We start from the raw sequence: 16350 nt of genomic DNA, 5'->3' as shown, positions 1-16350 counted from the left end.
TAATTTTCTTGTGTACTTGCATACACAAAAAAGCAATATGCTGTTCCTTCCAGCCCACAGCAGTGCAACAACAACATAAAGGATAAATATATATATATAAAAATTCTCTTAGAAAATGATAAAAACATATAAACCCCAAAACAAAACACAGAAGAGAAAGAGAACGAAAAGTTAGCAGCACAGTGCATTAAAGTGCATTTATAGAGAAAGTGCATGTTTCAGTTCGATGTTGACAACTGGTGCATAGGAGACCAAGTTCACTCAGCTGATTGAGCTCTCCCAGCCAATATTTCTTGTAGCAAAAGTCTTTGCTACAAATGTCCAAAAGAAAGTGATGATCATAGGCATATCTCCCTTGCACTCTACATGAAGAAACAGATGTAGATGTAGACTTGGACAAAGACTCTGTTTGGTTTTACAATGCATCTTGGGCGATCGGATCACAAGTGGACAATGCTAAATAAAGTGTAAATGACCACCAAGACCCACTGTGATCCGATCACTCAAGCCACTTGCCGAGGTGGTCTGGGACGCATTTGACCACATATCTTTTGTAGTATAAATGCTAATGTGTCCTGATGCATCCCCAACAAGGACATAACAAGAAAATACATCATCAATTTTTGGTGACAGCACACTGACGCCAAATGACTTTCTCCTGCCAATCTCAACAGTTTGAATAGTCCATAAATGTATATTAGTTCTTGAAACATTTTTGTCTTCTTATCTAGCCCATGTAAAACAAATCTGGCAGTTGTTTGGCGACAGACTGACGTACTAACTGTGTGCAGGGTTCTTTTACCTTCTAGCATAAGTGATGTAAGGAGAAACAAAGTCTGAACACAAGTGGTCAGCTGTACACCTTGGAGACACATGATAGACACAGGTGTGAACGGCAATGTCTCTCGGCTGCCCACTTGTGTTGGGATCACTGTAATGCATTTTAAAACCAAGTGTAAATACCCTCAAAGACACTGCATAGTCAGAACTAGGAGAGGCTGCCATCAGACCAGTTCATAGAGAGAGAGAGAGAATGCCACCAACAAGGATCCTTTAATTTCTCTTCTTATCTTCACAAAATAACTCTTCTGTTAGCTTCCTCAGTGCAGTGGTGCAGTGTCTGTGGTAATTATGTTTCCTGTACATCCCTCCACCCTCTCTCTCTCTCTCCTCTCTAATTCCTGCCTCACATGTTTGGCTCACTGCGTGAGACAAGGACTAAAGAGGACACACTGTTAATCCAGTCTTTCATTCGCCGCATTGAATCAGGACACACATGCCCACATGCTAACCTCACTAAAATCAAAATCATCAGTGAAGGCCGCGTTACTTTTGGAATGTGAAGGCTGCAGTTTGCCAAGAAAAAGTCTTCACATTCATAATTGGATTATTGGGACAAATGGCAGCAGTAATCAAAGGGTGGAGGATTAGATACCCTTAGAAAATTACAGTAAAAGGTTCAGTTCTGTAACATCGTGTAACAGTACAACTGTATTATGAGGCTTAATCCCATTCTGAGGCCTGACATGAGAGATAAATATTTTATGGTTCAAATGGATTTTTCAAAAGACTATGATATCTTTAACCCTAAATGATGCATTTTACTGATTCTACCAGTGTGTGTGTGTGTGACTTTCTGCTTGTGTGCAAATGAAAGTGTTTGCACATGAGGGTATTATAGCACGTGTGTGTGTGTGTGTGTGTGTGTGTGTGTGTGTGTGTGTGTGTGTGCACGTGCGTGCGTGCATGTAAATCCATCTAACCACTGAGCCATCTGTCGTTGTTTGGAAACGTTTTATTTATTCAGCTATTTATTTACAATCACATAGTATGTAAAGTGAAACCACCAACAGCTTTCCATTTTTTATGATATACAACACACACACATGCACTCATGCCAATATGCACACTCACCACCCCAAGCAGGATCTCCACTCATTCAAAAACAAGCACAGACAGAGCCACAGAGACAGACAATAATCAATAAAAACATGTAACTAAACACAGCACATTTCATGCGAAAAATCAGGATTATCGGGTTAAACAAGAGGAAAACAAGAGGAAAATGAAATCAGTCAAAATCAATGTGAGGATACACACTTCAGCTCCTCAGCAGCAGTTTAGTATTACTCAAACAGAAAGAACTCTATTTTTTCCTCAGGGAGTGGACAAAATACTAGAAACACCCTTTCTCGAGTTATATCTATTAATAATTACATCTTAGATGCTGGTAAATCACCTAGAATTTGGCCAGGATATCTGCTGGATTGCACAAAACAGGACACTTTTCTCCAGGTGCAAATGTAGCTCCATTTGCACCTGGAGAAAACTTTCAGAGATATTTGCAATGACAAAAAACAAAATCCAACTTGCAGTAAAACAACCAAGGGAGGAAAGGACAGTGTGGTCTTGTTTTTGAGAAATACTAACAACCCACTGGAGTGACACAGAAGCTATTGATTCTCATTTGTTCTATTTGTGCCACAGTATGAAAATTCAATCAACAATACTATCTTGATGCTGCAAAAAATGACATTTTAGCCTTGAAATAACCATGACATTGATTACATGAAAGAAGATGTAGCTCAGTAAAATAAAGTTGGTCCTAATAAAATGGGCACAAAAATACATTTTAAAGGGGCACTCCAACAATTTTACAGATACTATTCAGCCTGTGAAAAAAAAATGTCTTTGTCGCATTGGGCTTGAGACTTTAAATTTGTAACAGAAAGCCTGTGTGAACTGAGGGGACTGAGTTTGAAAGATGTTGACATTTACCAGGTAGGAAGTGCCTAAAAAAAGACTATCAAAGACTATCAAGTTGCATTAAGGGAAGTGTAGGATCAGGGGGTTCTAGGACTAAAAGTCAAGATATCCTGCTTTGATTTTGATTTTGATTTAATTCTTTTTTAAATCTGTCTCTTGTAAGGTCTCCCAACTTCATGGAAGTGCAATACTACATTTAATATAATAATATGTGAGCCTTACATACACTATGTGTGATGCAAGTACACATAATGTTATTGTATATATTTCCATATATGTTCAATACAATATAAAGCACACATGTAGTTATATTAATAAATCCCAAAATGAATAATTGTAAAGCATTACAAAATGAATTATGGTGTGAAATTGAAGCACATTAAAGGTTACTATTCAAGTTTGAGGTCATTTTACAAAAACTACAGTTGTTTGGTTTCAGATTAAAGAAAACCCCTCCTATGCAGATAAATGTATGTGCGTGTGTGTGTGTGTGTGTGTGTGTGTGTGTGTGTGTGTGTGTGTGTGTGTGTGTGTGTGTGTGTGTGTGTGTTTTTTTTTAGCGGATGGGGGCCTTCAGAGCAGCATCCACCTCCTCCTCTGGGCACAGCGTGTGCCACTGGGCCACTGGGCGCCTGGGATTGGCCAGCATGTCAGACCAGTGGCGCAGCCCAACACCTGAGGCGCCATATCCGATCCAGCACTTGCCAATGGCATCATTGCTGCCCAGCTTGTCATAGTCATACACAGTGATCAGCACCTGGATTTTCTGTGTGGAGACAACAGAGGAGGAGAACTTGTGGTTAGACCAACGCATATGTGAAATGTATTCCTTGTGCTGTTTTTCTGTCTGCACAAGCACTTAAGCAAGAATTCAGTTGAAGATGAATGGAGACAATCTTTCATTTTGTTACAGAAGTTCTGAGGCTATTGAATTTAAGATTGTTGGTTCAAATCATTTAACTGGAGAGTAAAAGGTCTCCCATCTGTCAGCAACTACCTTGCAAGGCATTCAACTCCAAAATGGTGAAGGGGGGGGGCTGCAAGATTTACAGATGCTTAAAGAACACCTCCAGAAATGTTTTAAGACATAAAAATAATAAATAATTTGTGCAAGATCTGGTTTTTCCAGGAAATTCTCAATGTTTGTGCACTGGAGGCATCAAGTTTCCACATCATAATTGTGTAAGTTGAATACTGGATCAGGATTGACTTCCAAACAAGTTGTGATGTCACAGATCATGCTCGTAGGTACTTGGTTAAACTGAGATTTAAGGTGAGCACAGAGAAACTTTCCCCCCTCAGCTGATGAATGTGAAAACAAACTCTGCACATACATCATTCTGTACAGTGAAGCTCACACATCCAAATCAAGTAATAATAAGAGAGACAATTGAAAACAAGCAAAGGGGGGCTTTAAATAAAGGCGCTGATAAGATGTTTATGATTTATTTGCTTTTAAAACATGGGCGAAACACTGTGGAGTTTGTTAAAGCTTCTAGGTAGCCACCTAGACACATAAATAGCTGCAACATTAAAGCTTTTTACATTTTTCTGACTTAAAGTGTGCTTTGGAAGTACTTCTTTGTCATTTTAAGCAAGAACCCAAAAGGAAAACTCATTAAACCCTTGACAGCGACACCAAGTAAACTGCATCGAGTTGTTCTATGCTGGAATGAGCAGCATAACAGTACAAGACAGTGTCAAGCACTGACATGATGGTCAATTGTATAATTTTTTTTTCAGATCTTCAAGAGAAAAACATGCTTTATTCCTTTATTCATCTTCAGATTCTGTGCCAGTTGTTTCACATGAGGTTTAAAAGTAACACTGCAATCTAACCAAAAAGATATTTATATTTAATTTCAGTACCATTATGTGTATGGATGGCAGGAAGACATATTTTGTCTTATCAGCGTTCAGTACAATTTTGAGGTTCTGCAGAGATATCTGAAGAACATTAACTAACTTTATCTAACTTTGAAGCTACTTCAAGGAAAATATTATTTTGTGTTCATATGGTTTACTGATAAGAGCATCAGAGACTTCAACCCCCTGCTGTAGACGTGTGAGTTACAAACCTGGATCTGAGAGAAGGGGATCTCAAAGCTAAAGCTCTCATTGAAGTAAGGATTCAGAGTGTTTTGTTTGACTGACGTCTTCTTCTTCTTCAGTCGCTTCCCGTTGTGCTGCAGCACCACCTTAACAAAGGGATCTGAGACAGAGATATTCCAATCTCAATGCTGTGTTTAGTACACACATGCAGGTAAATGTATGTGCGTGTGTGTGTGTGTGTGTGTGTGTGTGTGTATGTGTGTGTCTTGTGCTCACCTGACAGTCCTCCAACGTCCATCTTCTTCAGGTTCTTGGCTTCCATGACGTTAACCGTTAGCTTGCCGGCCGTGGGGACGTAACGAAGAGAAATGCAGATATCACCCAGCTTCTCTTGCTGTCAGGGACAAAACGTATGCATGCACACTAATTAAATATACACAATCACTGCCCTATTGCACTGTGCTTCGGTTGCTTTAAATGTTATTATTGTAATCAAAAACCATGTACCTCCTCTTTCTCTCCTCCAACCAGATCCTTCCATTCGTGTATCGGCTGTCCAAGGTCTATAGAGTTCATGGCAATCTTGATCTCGCCGATGACATCATGTTTACCGAAACGGTCAAAGTCAAAAACCTGCAGCACCAGAGTCTGACCACCCAGCTCATTGTAGGGTATCTAGAGAGAGAGAGAATTAAAAAAAAGTTGAACTCTAAAGTGCTTTTGGGGAAAATCTGATCTAATGTCTGACATGGTTTCCAAGGTCAATGTGCAGACCTTAAAGGTGAAGGTCTCATTGAAAACGGGACAGAGATTCTTGCGCTGGACTTTGGTCTCAAACTTTTTCTTCTTGTCCGGCAGCATGTAGACTTTGACGTAAGGATCTGAAGTCCCGCCCATGTCCATGGCTGGGAGGTCCTGAGCCTGCAGGATGCCAACTATCAGCTGGAGTAAGAGGGGAAGAGAGGGAGATAAGCTGAATTGTGGTGTCAGAAGCAATCTTGGGTCCCAAATCCTGAAGGAGAGCAAGTCCTTCTATTGTTGCGCTCATTAATGTTAATTCTTTACTTTCTGTGTTTGAGAGGTGGGATATTGGTTTTCATGCCTGCAAAATACAATGCGCAGGTATACGCGTATGTACCTGGTTATCAGTGAAGTTATAGTCCAGCGAGTACTCTAGTTTGCCGAAGAACTCTTTTTCCTCCTCTTCCTTCCCTTCCTCTCCTTCCTGAAAGACACACAGCGTGGATGGCAGTTAACAGACAATGTTATTAAAGTCCCACATTTTGTATTGCAGGGGGATGAGAGCCATGTAACTGTGACCTAGAATGAGTGCCAGGTCACTGTGACCTGTACCGATGCCAAACACCAAACCAATACAGGAGACATCTGGAGATATTGGGAAAGGGGCGGAATACCACACACACACATAGTGCAGAGATGCCCACTCAAATTTGGTTAAAATCCAAGATAAGTGAAATTGAGAAATGTCCCACCATTCTTCTTTAGAATTTGGGATTGCCAAAGAGTCTGGCAAACAGGATGAGACTTGTCACACAACACGAACACTTACACACACACAGCCTGTCTTCAGTATAAAAAGGCATGTCACATTCTGTAATGTTGGAATTTTCTCTGCCTACGTTGTTGGTGAACCATTGCGTCATAAAAGAGATTCCCCATCTGACACCTGTGGCTCGACCATCTGATTCCTCTGTTTTCCACCTCTTTCTGCCATTACACTATTCATACTCCTGTGATGGTCTTTGCAAAGCCCTGCGATTCCTGCTAGAAGGCAAAAATATTCAGTTCAAAAGGATTTAACCTTTACTATTTAAAGACTGGAGTGACAATGACATGAGATAGTGTAAAAGTTTTCAATATTTTGTGAAGACTTGGGTCTTAAAGTTACCATGTGTAGTTTTTGGTTGGTTGGTGATTGGCTTCACGTTATTCCACTGACCTACAGGTGGCAGTAATGTGCTAAGGAATGAAGCAACAAAAGGCAGGGAAGAATAAGATTTTTCACAAGTAAACATGGATGTTAACAAGGCAGGTTTCAGGAAGTTCAAAATTAAATTGTCTTGTGTTGACATTGTGAGACCTCTAGATACACACAATCTGTTTTGGTGAGTAACACTGAGTGTAAACATAATTTTTGTTTGTTTACAAGAAAACTTCACAGGGTACCTTTAAGGTTCCACTGCGGTTTTCCTCATAATGGCCACCCTTTCAAGACTTTACAATCAGTATACCAATCCGACCAAACTGACTGAATAAAAATAATTTTATCCAGTAATGTTTTAACTTAATTTTATGATTTTTTTTATCACACGTTGACGCTTGTCGCCATAAACCCTGTGTCCAATCACAAGGGAGCAACAGCTCTGACTCTGTCATTCTTTTTCAGTTTGTTTACCATGCTGTGCCCAGTTTAAGCTGTCATTTCAGTCATTGCTAGTCTCAACCTGGATAAGAGCCAAACAGCTGTGGACAGTAAAGCGATGATTACAATCAGATACAAAACAGTGCAGTTCTTGTTGCTGTTAACTCCATCTGTTGTTGTCTATTGGTTGGTGCAGACAGCCATTTACTTTCTCTGATACACCTGACCTTCCAGTAAGGACCCTCACCGGAAAACAAAGACAAAGTTCTGCTGCAACCACATTTGTCTACATACACAACAGAAGCCTTCGACCCCATCTTCTCTCACCTTCTTGTCGTCTCCGTCCTCTCCTTCCTTATCCTTCTTCCTGCGCCCGCGTCCTCCCTTCCTTTCACGGGCCTTCTTAGGCTTCTTGCCCTTGTTGAAGCACTTCTTGTAGATACAGAATCCCAGGCAGGCAACAAGGGCAAGGACCACAACCACAATGGCACCCACGGCCCACATGGGCACTGGAAAGAGAAGTGAGAGAAAGGAGAAACGCAGGTTGGTGCTGTGTTTTTTGGTAGGAAACAGTGGTGAAATTTCCCAGGTGAGGAGTGTTATTCCTACTGAGGTGAGCTAGATTTTTGAGGCTCCTTGGAGAAGCACATTCTAAAGAGTGTAAGATTGGTGTGACATAAAAATCTTGTACCGCCTATTGTGATTCCAGTGCTTGTAAATAAGTTTACAGTTTGAAGTTTTTTCAGCCACGCTAACAGCATGGCTATATGTTGGTCCAACACTTTGGTCCAGACTAAAATATCTCAACAACTTTTGAAAGAAAGACGATGAAAGCAGAATAAATTTGGTTCAGACGTTCCTTGACATGGGGGTACAAGGTTTTTATCTGTACAGTAAAGTGGTTCTATGTCAGAGGATGCTTTTGAAAATGGTAATGATGCAGACTATCCACAGGATTTTGTCTTATTATTTCATAATTCTGACTTTGCTGGTCAAAAAATACTAACTTTGCTTCTGTTTTTTGTTTTTTTTGTTTTCTTGGTGGAAATTGGTTTCCATAATTTTGGCAAATATTGTTTAAGCTGGTGAACTGTGCCTTAATACTACCCTCATCAAAACATCCTCTGTTTAACTACTTTGCAGGTGCATTTAAACCTTGCTTTTGGCCAACAGCAGAACACTGAGCTCTTATATGTTAAGTTGCAGCAAAAATTTTTAAACCTTAAAAATAGAATGTTACAAGAGATGGGACTTACTGTTGAGTTTATGATCTTGAAGAGCAGAGTATAGAGGTCACATGAAGAAATGAGAATAAAGGACAGAATAAAGAAATGAAATGAGAAATGAAAACTGAAAATGAGATGACAGGATTGTTAGATGTTGATATGATATGACAATGTAAATAAACATATGGATCATAGATCATTTGAACTGATTTGGTGTGTATCTGTGTGTCCTTGAATGCACAGGTTTGTTGGCCATTATCATATGATTGAATGAGGCATCCTTGCCCAGGGAGCTCATCATCATGCATCAACAGCATATGTGCATAGGTGTGTTTGCATTGTCTTTATGTGTGTATTTTGTGTATATTTCATACACTAATGTGTGTGTTGAGTGTGTACATCTGTGCATGTGCTCACTTGGCAGGTGTGTGAGCTCGTTGAAGAACTTGTTCTTTAAGTTGGCGAACTGGTGGTTGGAGTGGTGCGAGGGGGGTGGAGGAGGTGGGGGCTCTCGCTCCTCCTCCTCAGCTGCCCTGCGGAGCCGCACCCCCGCCACGCTGACCAATCGCATTGCTGCTCTGTGAAAACAACGGGTAGTAGACAAGAAACAGTCAGCAACTTAGTTTGGAAGACACACCACTACAAAACACTTTCTTTTATCAAGGCAAGCTTTGCAATTTCCTGTATAACACAACAGGGTTAATTTATTTTGTAGGAGCAGACTGCAACAATGTCAACATTCTGTCCTCATCCACTCATTCACAATATATTTACATCAAATCAAAATGTGTGACAATAAAGACTGAACCCCTGTTTCTTTCACTCTATAAAATATTTCTTCGCCCTGGTTCTTTCTTCTTCAGATATATCCTTCTTTCAAACTTCATCCTGTGTGACCTTTCACCTGGCTATAATCTCTTTAATCCTCTCTCACTCGTGTCACTCTCCTGCCTCTCATCATCCCATTCACGCTTCAGTTTGAAGCATCTCACAAGCTGTAACAAACTATCCTCATCAAAAAGAAGTGCTTTAATGGTACAGAGGTTTTGCTTAAAAAGTGGGATCATGGTATGAATGGAAGAAGTTCTCAGATCCTTTACTGAAACCTGCAATAACAGATTTTTGGCCACTTGAGGGGAGCGGAAACAAGCTGTAAACACAACACTGTTAAATTATTACCTTTTTAATTGATATGTCGAACTTGTTAGCATACACTTGCCTATTTACACATCCAACAGATATAGAGCAATATTAGCATTCATTCTTAGTTGAGTGTCTGTCCACTTGGCAAAGTCCAATATTGACTCTCCTTTTAGCTCTGTTTTGGTCTCCACCAACTCCTAAGGGAAATTTCTGGCTCTTTAGCTGCTAAATGCACCACTATGTTCACCAGCTAGTTGCTAACTTTAGATAGTGTACAGTGGCTAGCCTTTCTACAAAAAACAGTGGCTGGAAACAGTGGTGTTAGACCAGTGAGAAAGAACAAAAATAGCACAGTTTTGTGCCTGAAAAACACTTAAATGCTCTGTGCCAAGGAAAACTGAAAAGCTGATTGATCTATATGGGTGCCTCACTATTAGCAACACCTTCAATCATTTGACCCATTGTTATCATAAAATATTGATTATAGCTGCTTTAAGTAATAGTGGCGATACCATAATGTAAAAATATTCAATGTGTAAGCAGCATTTAAATGTGTCACTGGCTGTTCTCAAATAAACACAGGAGGAGTAAAAACACATTATTTCCCTCTGAGATGTAGTGGAATAGAAGTATAAAGTAGCATAAAATAGAAAAAGTGCCTTTAGAATAATACTTAAATACAGTACATACTAGTATATATACTTATACTAGTAGCATATTCTAGCCTACTTATGCAAAAGCTGGATGTTTAATATGACTATGAACATTTTAAAAACATGATTCTGAGTTTCATAATTCAATGTAATGTTTAAGTAACAAAATGTCTTCCAAATCCCAATCCCTTAGTAAAACATCTACATACAAAGTACAGTACACTTTTTAGGTATTAATTCTTTACTTGAGTAGTTCTATTACATCCAATTTTACTCCATTTACATTTCTGGATGAAATGTTATACTTTTCACCCTTATTTATTCTCGAACTGCAGGAAAACAGGTACAATTACAACATTACTGTAAAATTGATGACCTAAATTAGTACATTCAAAAAGCCACTCAATTACAGCAACAATAGATATTTTGGGAAATATGCGTATTGGCTCTCTTGCAAGAGATGAATGAGAAGATTGATACCACTCTGGTAATTATGAATAATTTGTATGTTATATCTCATTTAAGCCCTACAAAAACAACAAGTGAAAAAATGACACATTGTTGTCTTAGAGGACAGAGTCAGGTTAACATGTATTGGTTGTCCGCAAATACATTATCCTAATAAATAAAGGTAGATATAATAAGGAAAATTATTATCTTATTATTATTACTACTTTTTTCATGTTAGTGTGACACTGTTTCATGAGGCATACTGTAAATGTACCTTGATAAGTTATAAAACAGGCTTAAAAGGTGGATAAAGTGCAAATAGAAAGCTGAGTTTAGCAAGAATTTAAAAAGAAAAAAGTCAGTTTCTGGTAATTGTGGCCTTCTCTTGAGGATTTGTGTATCCTGTAAGGAGTAAGTCAGTTGTGCACTGACATTTAAACACACACACACAAACATACAGGCCCCACCCATGATAGACATCCCTCTGTCATTGTGCAGCGATGTAACAAGATTAATTGCCAAAGGTAATCCAAAAATCCCTTGGCTTAAACAAATTAAGGACAGTTTGCCTCTCTGGGTCTCCTCCCCTTTCTCCACCCATCCCACCATCATCTCTCCTTCACTCCTCCCCTCTGTCGTTTCCCTCTGTCTGTCATTAATCCTCCTGCATGACATCTGAAATAGAGACTCACCTCCTCACATACACTCCTGCACACACAGACACACATACAGTACACATCATATTTCCATAATGAGATCAGATTTAGGTGGCGAGTTGTGTTACATTAACCCTTTTATCCCACTGGATTGCATAAGCAGAGGATTAGAGAGGGGACCTCAGTATGTCTGTGTTTGTGAATAGATAGATAGATAGATAGATAGATAGATAGATAGATAGATAGATAGATAGATAGATAGATAGATAGATAGATAGATAGATAGATAGATAGATTCCAGCTGAATGAAAAGCCTTAATTGACATCATTCATGTTCAAAATGAAAAACGTGTTAAAGAGATGGAATTGCAGGGCTTATTGTTGTGAGTTTTCTGATCTCCACTAGGAATAAACATGCTGAACTTGTCCTCAGCAATGACGCATTAAGCAAAAATGTATGTTTCAGCCTTCAGTTGGTGACAAACAGCAACCAGGGGAAAGACAAATCCTTTGTCACTTCACAATTGTGTTTTTTAAGAATTTGCACTGAAATTCACTAATTCAATCTACATACATTTGGTGCCATATCAGGAGGATTTGTGGCAGATGAGATGTGTCTGTATGCAATATTGTAGGAAAAAATAGCATTTGCACATTTTTTGGCAAGTCCCACTCTCTGTTGTTCCAAATATTTCCATATAAGGAGTTAAATATTGTTCAATCTGATCATTTCCAATGATCAATGATTACCAGAATCTACTGTTGTCCCCCCAGAATTGAACTTTTCTAAGTTGAAAAGCCAATGAAACAGTATTTAGAACTCACTAAAACTAAAACACTTAAACACTAAAACTCACATGAACCACGAGATACACTAGACTTTTGAAGAAACACTCTATTTACAAAATATAAATACAATTAAATTAATTAAAATTGCAAAGAAATGCACATTTCATGGCATGTATTACAGGTTGGAACCTCAATCATATCAGAGGTGTATGACAGTGGCTGATTAATATTTGATCTCAAATGAATGTCCAATATCAGTCTAAGCCTCCTGATGGTACTGTAAGTACTTTGGATAAAAGCACTGAATTCCGTGTCATTCTGCTGTTTCTGCCAGGACTTGTGTTGCATAATGATATTTTATTTCGAGTTCAGAAAAACTCAAAACCAGGATGATAACCAAAGTTGTTATCTGGGTCACAGCAGATTTAGACAGGACTGCTGCCAAAAATCATACATCAGTGAATCAGAAACCTGGTCAGTTTGATGCAGGAATACATATCTCTGTCCATAGATTGCAGATTGGTCACACCAAACTCCCCTACAAATACAGTATATACTGTATATCAGTGATCCATTTTGCCTCCTGGGTCATAGTTTGGGAAACCAAAACTTAGAAGACAGGTATTTAGTCAGAGCAATATGTGGTGATGCTGCTTTGTGGTAAAAAAGGATGCTCCGCAAACACAAACAGAAACTGGTTAAAAGCTAAATTAGGAGGATTTTGATGTTCTATAAAGCAAAAGGAAAGATATAGTGATTGACAACTATGCCACAGACATAGTCTTGTCAACAGTTACATGGTTTGTCAAAATAAGACAACAGCCTTTTATATTAACATACTGTGGGAAAGACAATGTCTGACATATTAAACAAAACTCACATCATGAACAATAAAATGTGAGTCATTGTGTGGCAAAGAACCACCAACGTCTGCCATGTAATGGCACAAAAAGCTGAGAAGGAAGGTTCTTTATGAGCCTCATTACACTTGACTTCTTACTCTAAGGGGGAAAAAAGTTTTGCAACAGAGATTAAAATGATTAACTACCAATCATCACATCATAGAAAAGAAAACTGCAAAGTCTTGATAGGGATTCAATGGACAAAACAAAGGTAATAAAATTGGAGCTGCAAGGATTTAATGTAAGAAGAGAGAAGAAGTCAAAGTTGTAGGACTATGAAGGAAGACAGAAAAGGCTCTGTGTTGTTCTGTTCTGCTGTATTTCATGTACTAACATCAAACTAAAACTTCAGGGGTTAAACATTTTCACCATGTGGCCTTTTACAGATTAAAGCTGAAGAAAAGTGTGTGTGTGTGTGTGTGTGTGTGTGTGTGTGTGTGTGTGTGTGTGTGTGTGTGTGTGTGTGTGTGTGTGTGTGTGTGTGTGTGTGTGTGTGTGTGTGCTTAACTTTTTGGGAACAATCTACAGTGACGGGAGAATTTAAGCTCAAAGGCACAATTCAGGGCTTTCAATCAAATCTCTCAGTTCTCATCTAGTATATCACTGGTATACTGTAGAGTGCAAAACCAAAATCTCATTCCTAAAGGAGCAACAGACCACTAACAGCCATGACACTCTGAAGACAGCTGATTGTAGTTTTTCTAGGAGCATTATTTTTATAAAGAAGGAGCCCCACATTATTTCTAGAAACCAAATAGTGGGAAATAAGCTACAGTGACCATAATTATGAGTAAAATACAAGATTTCTCACAGATTTATAATCTTAATCAGGCACAAATGAGATTTACTGGTCTATTTTTAAGATGATAGTTCAGCACTAGAAAAGCTGGAACTTTTTTCTTTAATACTGTGTGTGCCTAAACAAAATATATGTTAAAATCCCTCACAAATTATTCCTTTTTGCCCATTTTTAATGTAAATTAATTTTCATAGAGCTTAAATGATTAGCCAACTGAAAACTGAAAATAGATTGGCAACTATTTTGATAATCAACTGTATTTGAGTATTTTTTTTAAGCAAAATGCCAAAAAAAAAAAAAAAAAATCAGTGGTTCCAGCTTCTCAAATGTGAATATTTGCAGGTTTTCTCAGTCTTCTATAATAGTAATGTGAAATGTCTTTTTTGACTGTTGGTGGGCAAAAAAAGATCATCTTCATTTTTCAGTCGCAATTAGACTGTTTTCTGGTTTGCTGAACATTTAAACAGAACAAGATAAATGTATGAACAAGGCAGGTCTATATTGAAGCATCAATATAAATGAGACCACATGTTACTCTTAACATTTTAAATAGCCATTTCACAGTAGTTAAGGCTAAATCTAAACCCAGTCGTGCATTGTGTTTTATTTAAAGGCTCTCTGCTCTGATCTCCCTGCAGACAGATTGGAGGTGAACAGCCGGCGGTGGGATTTCGTCAGTCTAAAAGCTCACAAGCTCTGAACTGAACCCGAGGTTCCATTAGGCTTCTGACACTCTGCCTGACTAGTAGGTATTTACATGCACGTTTAACTTTGGCATTTGTTTGAAATATCAAAAGCAAAGCCATCATATCTGAAGCAGTGTGATGCAGCAAATATGATGCTTTTGAAGATGCTATCATTTCTTTGCAGAGGGCCTGAGAGACAAATTGACAGGAGAGAGCATTTGTTCATTTTGACCTTATTTTACTTTATCATATTAGGTTAAAGAAAAAGGTAGACATTAGATAAAATGTGAATATGAAGCTACCACCAACAGGCGGTTAGCTTAGCTTAGCATAAAGACTAAAAACAGGGGGAAACATATAGCCGGACTGTCTACCAGCCTCTAAAGCTGATTAATTAACACAGTTATATACGTTTTGATGAACAACAGTGTAAAAATGACAGTTTATGGTTTTATGCAGGTTTTATGTGCCAGACAGTTTCTTGGCTGAGAGCAGTGACTTCCTGGAGTCCTGTCCTCACAGTGATGTTGCCACTTGCCAGGTAAAAGCAGAGAAACCAATTTTTACATAGAAAAGGTTGGAAATTTCTATCTTTCTAACTTATAAAGGGCATTAATTTAAAATATAACATGGTTTTATCTGATTTCCCACTAAAATCTCCAAAGAGAGAGCATGCATTTACAGCATGGGCAAGATGCAAATAACCATCCAGTGTCCATTCAAGCTCATCCTGCTCATTATCCCAAAATCCAGCGACAGGATTTAGAGTCTATAATGCACAATGTCAGAAACTTCATATGGGCTGCAGAGGTAAATATTGATGTTGTGGAGATGTATAGCAGGTGATTTCACGTGAGCACAGACACTGCAAATAGACGTGCGTTAGCCTCCTATAATCCACTTAAACTAATCTTTGCCAGTTTTGGAAAACACCCCCCATCGTGCGTAAAATCTGAGGGTTTCTCTCATACAAGAACTTTATCAGTGAAATGCATTAATCCAAAGATGGAGAATGCCTGTTGTTGCATTTGAACATAAAAACAAGAATAGAAACGCCAATGAATTAACATTGACCTTGTGCTCCCTGTGACCATGGCTGCTTCTTAAGGGATTTACCACACGGTTGAAACAGAGTAGTATACAGGTATGTGGAGGAAGACAGAGTAAGAGAAATAAACTGCAACTGAAATTAGTCATTAATGCATCTACAGAAAATTAATCATTTAATTTTCATGATCAATCATTTAAGTCATTTTCAAGTAAATTTACTGGTTCCAGCTTATCAAATACAATGCTTTGCCTGCTTTTCTGTTTCCAGTCATGTGCACAAGGGATAGCTTAAAGTTTTTAATTGTTTGTCCAAGAAAATAATCAATTTAAGACATCAGTCTGGCTCTGATAACTAGTGAAGGGAAACTAATTCTTAAAATAAACTATGATGCACAGTGAAAGCAGCATATAACTCACCCTCTTTAGTATCAGTCCTTCTTGCTTCTCTGGTTTTTATTATTATTTTGCATCCAAATGTATTCCAGTCAAATCCACCACCACTGACTGAAGAGAAGTCGTTGCGCACAACTCTGTCTCTCTCTCTCCCCCTCCCCCTTCTGTGTTAATCTCCACAATATCCCTCACTGCCAACTACTTACTGTCCACCTCCACTGCAAAAAAAAAGTCAATATGTAAGAGCCAATTCATCTAACTGTGACTTGAAATCATCTTTTATCATCATATTTCTGTCAAGACAATTGAGAAATTTCTGCTACATTCTAGTAAAAAATTTACAAAATTAAATTAGTGGTTAAAATTACAGCATTTATACTCCATGAATACACCAAACTAAAG

At 38.4% G+C, this 16350-nt stretch overlaps 1 protein-coding gene across 1 annotated transcript; it reads right to left on the bottom strand.

Moving 5' to 3' along the window:
* Positions 1–1780: 1780 nt before the first annotated feature.
* Positions 1781–16098, bottom strand: syt5a (synaptotagmin Va). The gene is made up of 9 exons (XM_067570915.1): positions 15973–16098; positions 8845–9005; positions 7529–7710; positions 5957–6043; positions 5593–5760; positions 5326–5493; positions 5095–5212; positions 4845–4978; positions 1781–3532 (listed from the first exon to the last, which is right to left on the bottom strand). Exons 2-9 carry the CDS (start codon positions 8996–8998, stop codon positions 3323–3325), a joined length of 1221 nt encoding a protein of 406 aa, XP_067427016.1. The 5' UTR covers positions 8999–9005; positions 15973–16098; the 3' UTR covers positions 1781–3322.
* Positions 16099–16350: the final 252 nt, after the last annotated feature.

This window comes from Thunnus thynnus, chromosome 17 (assembly GCF_963924715.1).
Source record: "Thunnus thynnus chromosome 17, fThuThy2.1, whole genome shotgun sequence".
Classification (NCBI taxonomy): Eukaryota; Metazoa; Chordata; class Actinopteri; order Scombriformes; family Scombridae; genus Thunnus; species Thunnus thynnus.
The sequence above is the reverse complement of the archived record's forward strand: the minus strand, read 5'-3'. Positions and strand labels throughout refer to the sequence as shown.

What these genes read in the sequence shown, in the direction of transcription:
- syt5a (XM_067570915.1), bottom strand. Translation starts at nt 8,998, where the DNA reads ATGCGATTGGTCAGCGTGGCGGGGGTGCGGCTCCGCAGGGCAGCTGAG. An exon ending in ATGAGACCTTCACCTTTAAG is followed by an intron (nt 5,494 to 5,592) that starts GTCTGCACATTG and finishes CTCTCTCTCTAG; the next exon opens with ATACCCTACAATGAGCTGGG. An exon ending in GGACGTTGGAGGACTGTCAG is followed by an intron (nt 4,979 to 5,094) that starts GTGAGCACAAGA and finishes TCTCTGTCTCAG; the next exon opens with ATCCCTTTGTTAAGGTGGTG.